General features: G+C 43.9%; 1 protein-coding gene and 1 long non-coding RNA gene across 5 annotated transcripts in view; one reads left to right on the forward strand and one right to left on the reverse strand.

The window, feature by feature from the left end:
* Positions 1-2,352: 2,352 nt before the first annotated feature.
* LOC139557848 (uncharacterized) lies at positions 2,353-5,663 on the reverse strand. The gene is made up of 2 exons (XR_011671480.1): positions 5,544-5,663; positions 2,353-3,119 (listed from the first exon to the last, which is right to left on the reverse strand). It is a non-coding gene; the product is annotated as an uncharacterized lncRNA (long non-coding RNA).
* The window catches only part of LOC139557846 (SRSF protein kinase 1-like), a 31,091-nt gene continuing 22,541 nt past the window's right edge, over positions 4,571-13,120 (forward strand). For 2 of the 4 annotated variants that reach the window (XM_071373092.1, XM_071373093.1), the window contains exons 1-2: positions 4,571-4,700; positions 5,393-5,447. In XM_071373092.1, coding sequence (XP_071229193.1) covers positions 4,625-4,700; positions 5,393-5,447 — 131 coding nt within the window. In that variant the 5' untranslated portion in view covers positions 4,571-4,624. The remainder of the gene's footprint in view (positions 4,701-5,392; positions 5,448-13,120) is intronic. The other 2 variants (XM_071373091.1, XM_071373090.1) reach the window with 2 other exon arrangements.

Genomic DNA, 13,120 nt, shown 5'->3' on the forward strand with positions numbered 1-13,120 from the left:
CCCTCTATAGCCCAATATGTAATACAGTGTATAGAGGGGCAATAGTAATGACGTCTTTTTGTAGGCACTAACTCCGTGGTTCGTTGGAAACTATGGGGAAATTAATGTGGTTTTTTTTGGTAGGATTTTTGGATAAACGCCGAACATAAGGTCTGTGGTAAACACAGACTTGGGAAATCTTATACGTTTTGTTCTATGAGATAATCTTCATGAGCTAACGTCACTTTTTCTGCATTTTGAAGCATTTATGGAATCATAAAAAGCACATAATTGCTTCATAATTCATAAAGGTCATATTAACTGATTGACTCTGTAGCGGCACCCACCTGTATATACTGTTATTTTTTACTGCTCCTCTTTAATTACTTGTTACTTTTATCTCTTATTCTTATCTGTATTGTTTTGAAACTGCATTGTCGGTTAGGGGCTCGTAAGTAAGAATTTCACTGTAAGGTTTACACCTGCTGTATTTGGCGTATGTGACTAATACAATTTGATTTGATATCTCATAGAACAAAACGTATAAGATCTCCCAAGCCTGTGTGAACGTCAGACCTTTCTTTCGCGTTTATCCCAATGTCCTATTCTTTCCCAATTAATTTTCCCCATATGAATGACTGAAAGAACCAGAGGTAACTCCTTTCCAGGTTTTAGGACTACAAGCTGACGAGCTCTATTGCATTGGGGGCAATGGAGGGGGCGAAGTAAAAAGCAATGGAGAAGGCAGAGTAAAAAGCAATGGAGGGGCGAAGTAAAAAGCAATGGAGAGGGCAGAGTAAAAAGCAATGGAGAGGGCAGAGTAAAAAGCAATGGAGAGGGCAGAGTAAAAAGCAATGGAGAGGGCAGAGTAAAAAGCAATGGAGAGGGCAGAGTAAAAAGCAATGGAGAAGGTAGAGTAAAAAGCCAGCAGCAGTCTGTGTGACACAGTCCCCCTAAACAACAAATCATATTTGGTTAGTCGAGACATTACTGAATAATTTCCACCCTTCTAGCTGAGACCGATTGTGAGGTTTTTTTTCTCTACAGTACAATATCCTTAACATACCAGTCTTGTATTTTTTTCATTATTGGTCTTAAAAAATAACATTTATTTGTTTTGATAAATTACTTATTGCATTTTATTAGCACAATAAATGTGGCCATTGATTTTTTTTTAAGTATATCTTTTGAATCAGTTATAGATGGGTAAACTGACAACATTACTAAAAGGATGTGCATACTTAAATGGGGCAGAAGCATGTGAGTTGTTGTGGTGCTCGTCGAACATCTCATTCCAAAATCATGGCCATGCATATGGAGTTGGTCCCCCCTTTGCTGCTATAACAGCCTTCACTCTTCTGGGAAGGCTTTCCACTAGATGTTGGAACATTTCTGCAGGGACTTAATTCCATTCAGCCACAAGAGCATTAGTGAGGTCGGGCACTGATGTTGGGCGATTAGGCCTGGTTTGCAGTCAGCATTCCATTTAATCCCAAAGGTATTCGATGTAGTTGAGGTCAGGGCTCTGTGCAGGTCAGTCAAGTTCTTCCACATTGAACTCGACAAACCATTTCTGTGTGGAAATCGCTTTGTGCACGGGGGCATTGTCATGCTGAAACAGGAAAGGGCCTTCCCCAAACTGTTGCCATAAAGTTAAAAGCACAGAATTGTCTAGAATGTCATTGTATGCTGTAGCGTTAAGATTCCCTGCACTGGAACTAAGGGACCTAGCCCGAACAATGAAAAACAGCCCCAGAACATTATTCCTCAACCAAACTTTACAGTTGGCACTATGCATTCGGGCAGGTAGCGTTCTCCTGGCATCCGCCAAACACCCAGATTCGTCTGTCGGACTGCCAGATGGTGAAGCGTGATTCATCCCACCAGAGAACGCGTTTCCACTGCTCCAGAGTCCAATGGCGGTGAGCTTTACACGACCCCAGCCGACACTTGGCATTGCGCATGATGATCTTAGATTTGTGTGCGGCTGCTCGGCCATAGAAACCAATTTCATGAAGCTCCCGACAAACAGTTCTTGTGCTGACGTTGCTTCCAGAGGCAGTTTGGAACTCGGTAGTGAGTGTTGCAACCGAGGACATATGATTTTTATGCACTATGTGCTTCAGCACTCGGCGGTCCCGTTCTGTGAACTTGTGTGGCCTACCACTTCGTGGCTGAGCCGTTGTTGCCCCTAGACGTTTCCACTTCACAATAACAGCACTTACAGTTGACCAGACAGCTCTAGCAGTGCAGAAATATGATGAACTGACTTGTTTGGAAAAGTGGCATCCTATGACGGTGCCATGTTGAAAGTCAATGAGCTTTTCTGTACAGGCCATTCTACTGCCAATGTTTGTCTATGGAGATCAATCAATCAATCAATCAAGTTTATTTTATATAGCCCTTCGTACATCAGCTAATATCTCGAAGTGCTGTACAGAAACCCAGCCTAAAACCCCAAACAGCAAGCAATGCAGGTGTAGAAGCACGGTGGCTAGGAAAAACTCCCTAGAAAGGCCAAAACCTAGGAAGAAACCTAGAGAGGAACCAGGCTATGAGGGGTGGCCAGTCCTCTTCTGGCCGTGCCGGGTGGAGATTATAACAGAACATGGCCAAGATGTTCAAAATGTTCATAAATGACAAGCATGGTCAAATAATAATCAGGAATAAATGTCAGTTGGCTTTTCATAGCCGATAATTAAGAGTTGAAAACAGCAGGTCTGGGACAGGTAGGGGTTCCATAACCGCAGGCAGAACAGTTGAAACTGGGACAGCAGCAAGGCCAGGTGGACTGGGGACAGCATGGAGTCATCATGCCCGGTAGTCCTGACGTATGGTCTTAGGGCTCAGGTCCTCCGAGAGAGAGAAAGAAAGAGAGAAGGAGAGAATTAGAGAGAGCCAAGATGTTCAAAATGTTCATAAGTGACAAGCATGGTCAAATAATAATCAGGAATAAATGTCAGTTGGCTTTTTCATAGCCGATCATTAAGAGTTGAAAACAGCAGGTCTGGGACAGGTAGGGGTTCCATAACTGCAGGCAGAACAGTTGACACTGGAACAGCAGCAAGGCCAGGTGGACTGGGGACAGCAAGGAGTCATCATGCCCAGTAGTCCTGACGTATGGTCCTAGGGCTCAGGTCCTCAGAGAGAGAGAAAGAAAGAGAGAAGGAGAGAATTAGAGAGAGCATACTTAAATTCACACAGGACACTGGATAAGACAGGAGAAGTACTCCAGATATAACCAACTGACCCTAGCCCCCCGACACAAACTACTGCAGCATAAATACTGGAGGCTGAGACAGGAGGGGTCAGGAGACACTGTGGCCCCATCCGATGATACCCCCGGACAGGGCCAAACAGGAAGGATATAACCCCACCCACTTTGCCAAAGCACAGCCCCCGCACCACTAGAGGGATATCTTCAACCACCAACTTACAATCCTGAGACAAGGCCGAGTATAGCCCACAAAGATCTCCACCACAGCACAAACCAAGGGGGGGTGCCAACCCAGACAGGAAGATCACGTCAGTAACTCAACCCACTCAAGTGACGCACCCCTCCTAGGGACGGCATGAAAGAGCACCAGTAAGCCAGTGACTCAGCCCCTGTAATAGGGTTAGAGGTAGAGAATCCCAGTGGAGGGGAACCGGCCAGGCAGAGACAGCAAGGGCGGTTCGTTGCTCCAGAGCCTTTCCGTTCACCTTCACACTCCTGGGCCAGACTACACTCAATCATATGACCTACTGAAGAGATAAGTCTTCAGTAAAGACTTAAAGGTTGAGACCGAGTCTGCGTCTCTCACATGGGTAGGCAGACCATTCCATAAAAATTGAGATCTATAGGAGAAAGCCCTGCCTCCAGCTGTTTGCTTGGAAATTTTTGGGATAATTAGGAGGCCTGCGTCTTACGTGTAGGTAGCGTACGTGTAGGTATGTACGGCAGGACCAAATCGGAAAGATAGGTAGGAGCAAACCCATGTAATGCTTTGTAGGTTAGCAGTAAAACATTGAAATCAGCCCTTGCCTTAACAGGAAGCCAGTGTAGGGAGGCTAGCACTGGAGTAATATGATTATTTTTTTTGCTTCTATTCAGGATTCTAGCAGCCGTAATTAGCACTAACTGAAGTTTATTTAGTGCTTTATCCAGGTAGCCGGAAAGTAGAGCATTGCAGTAGTCTAACCTAGAAGTAACAAAAGCATGGATACATTTTTCTGCATCATTTTTGGACAGAAAGTTTCTGATTTTTGCAATGTTACGTAGATGGAAAAAAGCTGTCCTTGAAACAGTCTTGATATGTTTGTCAAAAGAGAGATCAGGGTCCAGAGTAACGCCGAGGTCCTTCACAGTTTATTTGAGACGACTGTACAACCATCAAGATTAATTGTCAGATTCAACAGAAGATCTCTTTGTTTCTTGGGACCTAGAACAAGCATCTCTGTTTTATCCGAGTTAGATACATCCAGATACATCCATAAATACATCCAGAGATGTATTTATGTTTTCAATAAACATTGGAGACCAAATATAGTTTACATGTTGTCAACAATCGAAGCCAACCCCGTCTGTTTGCCACATAGTTGCGTATGCGTCGGTTTTGTTGGTGTTGAAACGTGGGCTTTTAATTTGAAGGTTTTGTCATTACATATGCACGTGACGTCATCCTGTGTGCTGTTGGCAGAACGAAGATCTGCGAGCAACCCGGTCAACATGGAGAGAAAAGGTAATTGTTATAAAGGCATAAAATACACAATTAATCAGTTTGGTGTTCACATAATATATATTAACAAACGTGATTTTAGTGTCGTATTTAAAGTTACTGTTTATTGTATCGACGTACTCTTATGTACGAAATGTTTTGTGGAATTGCATGTCCCCTAAACTGAACGCCAGGCACGCACTGGCGCAGCTAGCTAATGCTAACTAAGCTAGTACCATCAACCTGACCCCTTAATTACAATCCATTGGTTTAATGTCATTGCAAACTATGACAAAGTAATTGAGTAAACGTGGAGGGAGTCATGTATTTGTTTGTGCGATTGGCATTAGCAGATATTCAGTGAGTGGTGGTTGCACGCTAACATCGCAGTTGTCTCTTTTTAAAAGAGGACGTTATTGAATATCTTCAACCAGTAAGGTAGCTCACTTATGTAGCTAATGCGACCACAATTTCATTTGTCTAACAATGTTTCCTGCGACAATAGTTAGTTAACAACTGTGGCTAATATTAGCTGGCTAATAATTCATTTGCTAGTTACCTCACAAGCCAGCTTTCAAATGTCGTTGGATATCTAGCAAGCACATAACGTTCCTTCCAGTGAGTCACTACATGGAAACATAGCTAGCTAAATATACTGGTTAACCAGTGAAGTGATGGCTACCTAGATATTGAATACATGTCTTTCATTGCATTAGTTCTAGCTCTTCAAGCGAGGAAGAAGAGGGCAAAAGCGAAGAAGTCCAGCAAGAAGTGAGTCATTCTGCAGTGCACAAACATACTGGTCAACAAACATGCCTTGCTGCGCTACACTTGGCTATATCTAATGACACAGGCATTTGTTTTTACCAAGGCATTGAATTAGTTGGAGGCCCGAGGTCCAGTTTCCGTCGTCAGTTTCCGTCGTGTCCTAAAAAGTACTGACTGACTGGGCGTTGTGGTCTGTGACAGTCCCATTACTACTAAACTACACGTGCAGTCTGTTGCTCTCCACTCCAGACTGTACAGCAGACGTTCTGATTTTGCAATAGCCATCCGTTTTCTACCACACACACCATAACACCTAGTTATTTATTTAGGTTGAAGTACAGTTGCTAGTGAAACTCTCCACACCCCTTGCACAGTCTTCACATTTTGCTGCCTTAAAATAAAAAGGGATTACATTAACATTTTCCCCTATCGAGCTACACAACCTATTCCACTTAGAAATACAAAATGATGATGTATTGATTGTCTTCACATCCCATAGTTAATACTTGGTGAAGCACCTTTTGGCAGCTGTGAATTGTACTGAGTAATAATCTACCGACCTTGCACAACTGTTAGGGCCACATACTGTATATCCTTTTTTATGGTCAAAATTCCTCAAGCTCAGTAAATCTAGTTGGGAATCATTGATGGACAGCAATTGTCAAACGTTGTCTCAGATTATCTTTTTAAAGCAGATTTAAATCAGGAAGGAGACTGGACCATTCAGGAACACAACACCTCTTTGAAAGCCATTCTGGTTTGTCTTAAATACAATGTTTTCAGAAGACTGAGGTGTCATGTTACCTGGCCTTTGCTCCTTTCATATTTATTTTGATCATCCTGACAAACTCCCCAATCCCTGCGGGTGATACGCATACCCATAACATGATGCTGCCACCACAACACTTGAAATTACGAAAGGATCTACATTGCGTTCACTCCACATTACTGGCCAGTATGACAAAGTTGAAAAGAAGGAAGCATGTGTTAAAAAATTCCACTCCAAATCATCCATTCTGTTTGCTAAAAGGCCGTTATGTAAACAAGACAACACGACAAAGACATTTACTTTTTGACCTAAATGGCAAACTACGGCTTTGGTTCAAATCCAAAGCAACACACAACCGAGTGAAACCCTCTGTAATTTCAAGTGTTGTTGTGGCAGTATTAGGGGTCTGACCGTATAAACAAAATAATTTTACCCCTCACAATTTATATCACTGTGCCGTTATCACAAAACAGATGATTTTCTGTGTTATAGCCTAACGAGACAATGGTCTATATAGGCCTGGGGAAAGTTGTGTAAAGATACACTCAGCAATATGACGTAGATGCTGACAGAAAACAGAAGTGGGTGGACTTCTCTGCTGTTTTTGTTTCCCCTGGTTATGCGTGAAGCCAACATTCGCAGATACTGTGTGAGTGTGAAGTATTGCATCTTGCTCATTTCAATATCCTAGCCTATTCATTGATGATAGGCCCTGCATTCCTGAAGTTGTGAGAAATTGCAAACCAAGAAATTGCAAGATACAGCTTTTGATTGTTGATAATGGGCCTAGTGCACGCTTCTGACTGTGCATGGTGGCTGACCTGCCTATACTGATAGATGGGCCTAGTGCATGGTTCTGACTGTCTGCATGGTGGCTGACCTGCCTATACTGATAGATGGGCCTAGTGCACGGTTCTGACTGTCTGCATGGTGGCTGACCTGCCTATACTGTGCCCCTCTCCTCTCTCTCCGTCCCTCGCTAGCTCACTATAAAAGATGCAAGTGTTGGTGTTTTCGGAAGTACGGCAACTAATCAGTGTCCTCCGTTCCAAAAATACTGACTCTTAGGAGTCGATTCCTTGCGGAATTGGGAGTCAAGGAATCAATTATTTTGGAGTCGACTCTCCACCACTACGCCATAGTTGTTGACAGTTGGGAAAATGGCAGAGAGGGGCCCAGGTAAAAAATTAAGGAAACCTGCCTCGGTTTTCTGAAAATATAATCCTGGTCTACTTTTCTTTTTTCAGTGAGACAATAGAGCTCGCGAACTTGTAGTCCTAAAAAAACGGAAATGAGTTACCTCTGGTTTGTTCAGCCATTCCTATGAGGAAGAATACGGTGTTGGGATAAATGCTGAAATGAAGGTCTGAGGTTATTCTAGGCTGATGAGATCTTATACATTTTGTTCTGATTATATAAATAATTTAACATGACTTGTGAAGCATTTTTTTTTTTTTGCTTCTCTTTGTTACCTAAATGCTTCAAAATTCACAGTTATGTTAGCTGATAGAACAAAATGAAATAAGTTCTCCTATGCTTGTGTTTACCACAGACCTTATTTTCAGTGTTTATATAAAATAAAAACATAAATTTCCCTGTAGGCTGTGACCAACGAACTATGACAAAGTTGTTGCCCACAAAAAGACACCATTACCATTTCTCTCTTACATGCCAAAGACACAGCCTACACCTCTTCTCTTTCAGAGGGGTTGAGGGTTCCTGTTTTCATGACACTGACCAGGTGAAAGCTATGATCCCTTATTGATGTCACTTGTTAAATCCACTTCAATCAGTGTAGATGAAGGGGAGGAGACAGGTTAAATAAAGATTTTTAAGCTTTGAGATTGTCTGTGTGTGCCATTCAGAGGGGGGGGGGGTAGTAGGTGCCAGGCGCACCGGTGTCAAGAACTGCAACACTGCTGTTTTTTTTATGCTCAACAGTTTCCTGTCTGTATCAAGCATGGTCCACCGCCCAAAGGATATCCAGCCAACTTGACATAACTGTGGGAAGCATTGGAGACAACATGGGCCAGTATCCCTGTGGAACGCTTTCGACACCTTGTAGAGTGCATGCCCCGATGAATTGGGGCTGTTCTGGGGGCAAAAGGGGGTGCAACCAAATATTAAGGCGGTTTTCTTAATATTTTGTACACCGTGTATGTGATGTCATAGAAAATGCAGCGCATGGTTTGTGGGAAGTTTCTAGAAAGACTTTGAATGATACCTGTCCTTTTGGTTTGCAAAGCAGCAGTTGATTCATTATAGGCTTTGACTGTTTGAACTATATGGCCTCTGGCTAATCTATTCTCTGTAGGCAGAAGGAATGCAGCGTATCTGTAAATGTCATGAGCTAAAAATATCAATATTTACATAGTGACATCACACCTGTGTGTGGTTGTGACTCCACGGCACGCCCAAGGCAGATATGGACGTCTGAATCCATACAGCGGGGCTACTCCTGGGGGTCTGAATCCATACAGCGGGGCTACTCCTGGGGGTCTGAATCCATACAACGGGGCTACTCCTGGGGGTCTGAAACCATACAGCGGGGCTACTCCTGGGGGTCTGAAACCATACAGCGGGGCTACTCCTGGGGGTCTGAATCCATACAGCAGGGCTACTCCTGGGGGTCTGAATCCATACAGCGGGGCTACTCCTGGGTGTCTGAATCCATACAGCGGGGCTACTCCTGGGGGTCTGAATGCACTTCTGTTTTTTTGTTTCCATCTGACAGTTACTTGTACTCAGTTAATTTGTTAATTGGTGTCCCAGGTCTACAGTAAATCAGTACCTAATTATATATCACAAGATATAAAGCCGGCAGAAGTAACTGGGTCAGATTATCCCCGTTACGGCAGGTACACAGTTTAGTACACATGTTGGTGACTCTTGGCCCTGTCCAGAATGACATACCTCAAGTAATCCTATTACACCCATTTTGAATATTGTGAATGACGTACAGTATTTTAGTTCATCCTGTTTAGGGTTGCGAAGGGTCGTAAACTTTCCGGTAAATTTGTGGTATTTTTCCGGGAGTTTTCCTTGAAGTTAAGCCCGGGATTTTGGGGAATTTTGCTTAAATTCATCAAAAAAATTAACTTAACTGTGAACCTTTTTTGTGGGATACGCATAAGGCAATTCTAGGTCTTGTGGCATATTTTGGTTAAACTATCCCCAATTCAATGGAATTGCAACCATCTGCATGCTCGGTGCATTCTTCCATCACATGTACAGCAGATTTTCAAGATCTTGCACACTAATGAGATGTTATTGAGCCCACATTACTACACTGTCTGAGCCAAGGACTACATGCTTTCTGGTAAGTTTTGATTACAATTCTGGGTGGGGTGAATATATTTGATGACGTGTCATTTTTCGTTAATTAGTAATTAGTAGCTTACAGCAAAGTGTGTTGAAATAATTTTTAACTTGTTGAAAATTTCTGCTAGTTAGTTTTTGCTACCATGTGGGGTTTAGCTTGCTTGAGCCTGCTAACTGAGGAGTGTTAATACACCTGTTTCCATACATGTTTCATTTTAAAACATTTATCTTGCAAAGGAGTTTAATCTAACTGCTTAACTATTTATCTGTACATGGAATTGTGTGTGTGTGTGTGTATATATATATATATATATATATATTTATTTTTTTACTAATTTGTTTCTAATCCTTACAGGAAAATGCCACGGGGACTATCTGATGTGTGGAGACATTTCACTGCAGCTAATGTAGAAGGAAAAGCTGTGGACATTTGCAAATACTGTGCCAAATCATATGTGAAGAATGCAATGAAGATGCAGAATCATCTGGTCAAGTGAATAAAGTTCCCTCAATGCTCACAACAAGCAACCTCTGACAAAAGTCCCTCTACTTCTTTTCGAGGCGAAAATGAGCATCCTGTCTGGTGCAGAGATCAACAAGGCCTATGGCGTCATCACTACCATGTCTCTCCACCTTGGCCTGGATGAGGGCAAGGTTCTTGGCAGTCTGGCGAAGTACACTTCCAAGCAAGGTCTTTGGGATGGAGATGCAATATGGCAGTCGTGCCAACATATCTCATCAGCCTCCTGGTGGAAGGGACTTTGTGGATCTGAGGCTCTATCCCCTGTTCCCTCCATCATCCTCCAAATCCCACCAACATCAGCTGCCTCAGAGTGCAACTGGTCCTTGTTTGGGAACACACACACACCAAAGCATGCAACAGTTTCCCCCCTCTGATAACCAGGTGGTGAATCGCATCTCTGTATGTCTGGCAGACATATCAGTGTGGATGACGGATCACCACCTCAAGCTGAACCTCGGCAAGACGGAGCTGCTCTTCCTCCCGGGGAAGGACTGCCCGTTCCATGATCTCGCCATCACGGTTGACAACTCCATTGTGTCCTCCTCCCAGAGTGCTAAGAACCTTGGCGTGATCCTGGACAACACCCTGTCGTTCTCAACTAACATCAAGGCGGTGACCCGTTCCTGTAGGTTCATGCTCTACAACATTCGCAGAGTACGACCCTGCCTCACGCAGGAAGCGGCGCAGGTCCTAATCCAGGCACTTGTCATCTCCCGTCTGGATTACTGCAACTCGCTGTTGGCTGGGCTCCCTGCCTGTGCCATTAAACCCCTACAACTCATCCAGAACGCCGCAGCCCGTCTGGTGTTCAACTTTCCCAAGTTCTTTCACGTCACCCCGCTCCTCCGCTCTCTCCACTGGCTTCCAGTTGAAGCTCGCATCCGCTACAAGACCATGGTGCTTGCCTACGGAGCTGTGAGGGGAACGGCACCTCCGTACCTTCAGGCTCTGATCAGGCCCTACACCCAAACAAGGGCACTGCGTTCATCCACCTCTGGCCTGCTCGCCTCCCTACCTCTGAGGAAGTACAGTTCCCGCTCAGCCCAGTCAAAACTGTTCGCTGCTCTGGCACCCCAATGGTGGAACAAACTCCCTCACGACGCCAGGTCAGCGGAGTCAATCACCACCTTCCGGAGACACCTGAAACCCCACCTCTTTAAGGAATACCTAGGATAGGATAAAGTAATCCTTCTAACCCCCCCCCCCTTAAAATAGTTAGATGCACTATTGTAAAGTGGTTGTTCCACTGGATATCATAAGGTGAATGCACCAATTTGTAAGTCGCTCTGGATAAGAGCGTCTGCTAAATGACTTAAATGTAAATGTAAACAGGCTGACCAATAAAAGGGTTGAAAAATTGGTGGCCATCTGGGCAAATTTGAGGCTTTTGACCCTGACAACGAGCCATCCTCAACAATGTTGGAAAGTGACAGTGAAGATGAGGCCTCAGTCTGATGTTCAAGAGGTGGACATTGAGGGGGTCCAGGGAGAAGACATGGAAGCCTGAGAGGAAGACAACCAAAGCTTTTCTTTCTAGACTATCATTTTACAGATGTAGAGTCGTGGCCAAAAGTTGAGAATGACACAAATATTAATTTCCACAGTTTGCTGCTTCAGTGTGTCTAGATATTTTTGTCAGATGTTACTATGGAATACTGAAGTATAATTACAAGCAGTTCATAAGTGTCAAATGCTTTTATTGACAATTACATGAATTTGATGCAAAAAGTCAATATTTGCAGTGTTGACCCTTCTTTTTCAAGATGTCTACAATCTGCCCTGGCATGCTGTCAATTTACTTCTGGGCCACATCCTGACAGATGGCAGCCCATTCTTGCATAATCATTGCTTGGAGTTTGTCAGAATTTGTGGGGTTTTGTTTGTCCACCCGCCTCTTGAGGATTGACCACGTTCTCAATGGGATTAAGGTCTGGGGAGTTTCCTGGCCATGGACCCAAAATATCGATGTTTTGTGCCCCGAGCCACTTAGTTATCACTTTGACTTATGGCAAGGTGCTCCATCATGCTGGAAAAAGCATTGTTCGTCACCAAACTGTTCCTGGATGGTTGGGTGAAGTTGTTCTCGGATGATGTGTTGGTACCATTCTTTACTGTTGGCATGACACCGGACTGATGGTAGCTTGTCTTCTCCGGACAAGCTTTTTTCCGGATGCCCCAAACAGTCGGAAAGGGGATTCATCAGAGAATATTACTTTACCCCAGTCCTCAGCAGTCCAATCCCTGTACCTTTTGCAGAATATCAGTCTGTCCCTGATGTTTTTCCTGGAGAGAAGTGGCTTCTTTGCTGCCCGTGACACCTTTGCTGCCCGTGACACCAGGCCATCCTCCAAAAGTCTTCGCCTCACTGTGCGGTGCAGATGCACTCACACCTGCCTGCTGCTATTCCTGAGCAAGCTCTGTACTGGTGGTGCCCCGATCCCGCAGCTCAATCAACTTTAGGAGACGGTCCTGGCGCTTACTGGACTTTCTTGGGCGCCCTGAAGCCTTCTTCACAACAATGGAACCGCTCTCCTTGAAGTTCTTGATGATCCGATAAATGGTTGATTTAGGTGCAATCTTACTGGCAGCAATATCCTTGCCTGTGAAGCCCTTTTTGTGCAAAGCAATGATGATGGCAAGTAACCTTGCAAGTAACCATGGCTTGCAAGTAACCATGGCTGACAGAGGAAGAGCAATGATTCCAAGCACCACCCTCCTTTTGAAGCTTCCAGTCTGTTATTCGAACTCAATCAGCGTGACAGAGTGATCTCCAGCCTTGTCCTTGTCAACACTCGCACCTGTGTTAAAGAGAGAATCACTGACATGATGTCAGCTGGTCCTTTTGTGGCAGGGCTGAAATGCAGTGGAAATGGTTTTTGGGATTCAGTTCATTTGCATGGAAAGAGGGACTTTGCAATTAATTTCAATGAATCTGATCACTCTTCATAACATTCTGGAGTATATGCAAATTGCCATCATACAAACTGAGGCAGCAGACTTTGTGGAAATTAATATTTGTTTAATTCTCAAAACTTTTGGCCACGACTATGTTGAAAACGTTTT

This window comes from Salvelinus alpinus, chromosome 28, assembly GCF_045679555.1.
Source record: "Salvelinus alpinus chromosome 28, SLU_Salpinus.1, whole genome shotgun sequence".
Lineage (NCBI taxonomy): Eukaryota > Metazoa > Chordata > Actinopteri > Salmoniformes > Salmonidae > Salvelinus > Salvelinus alpinus.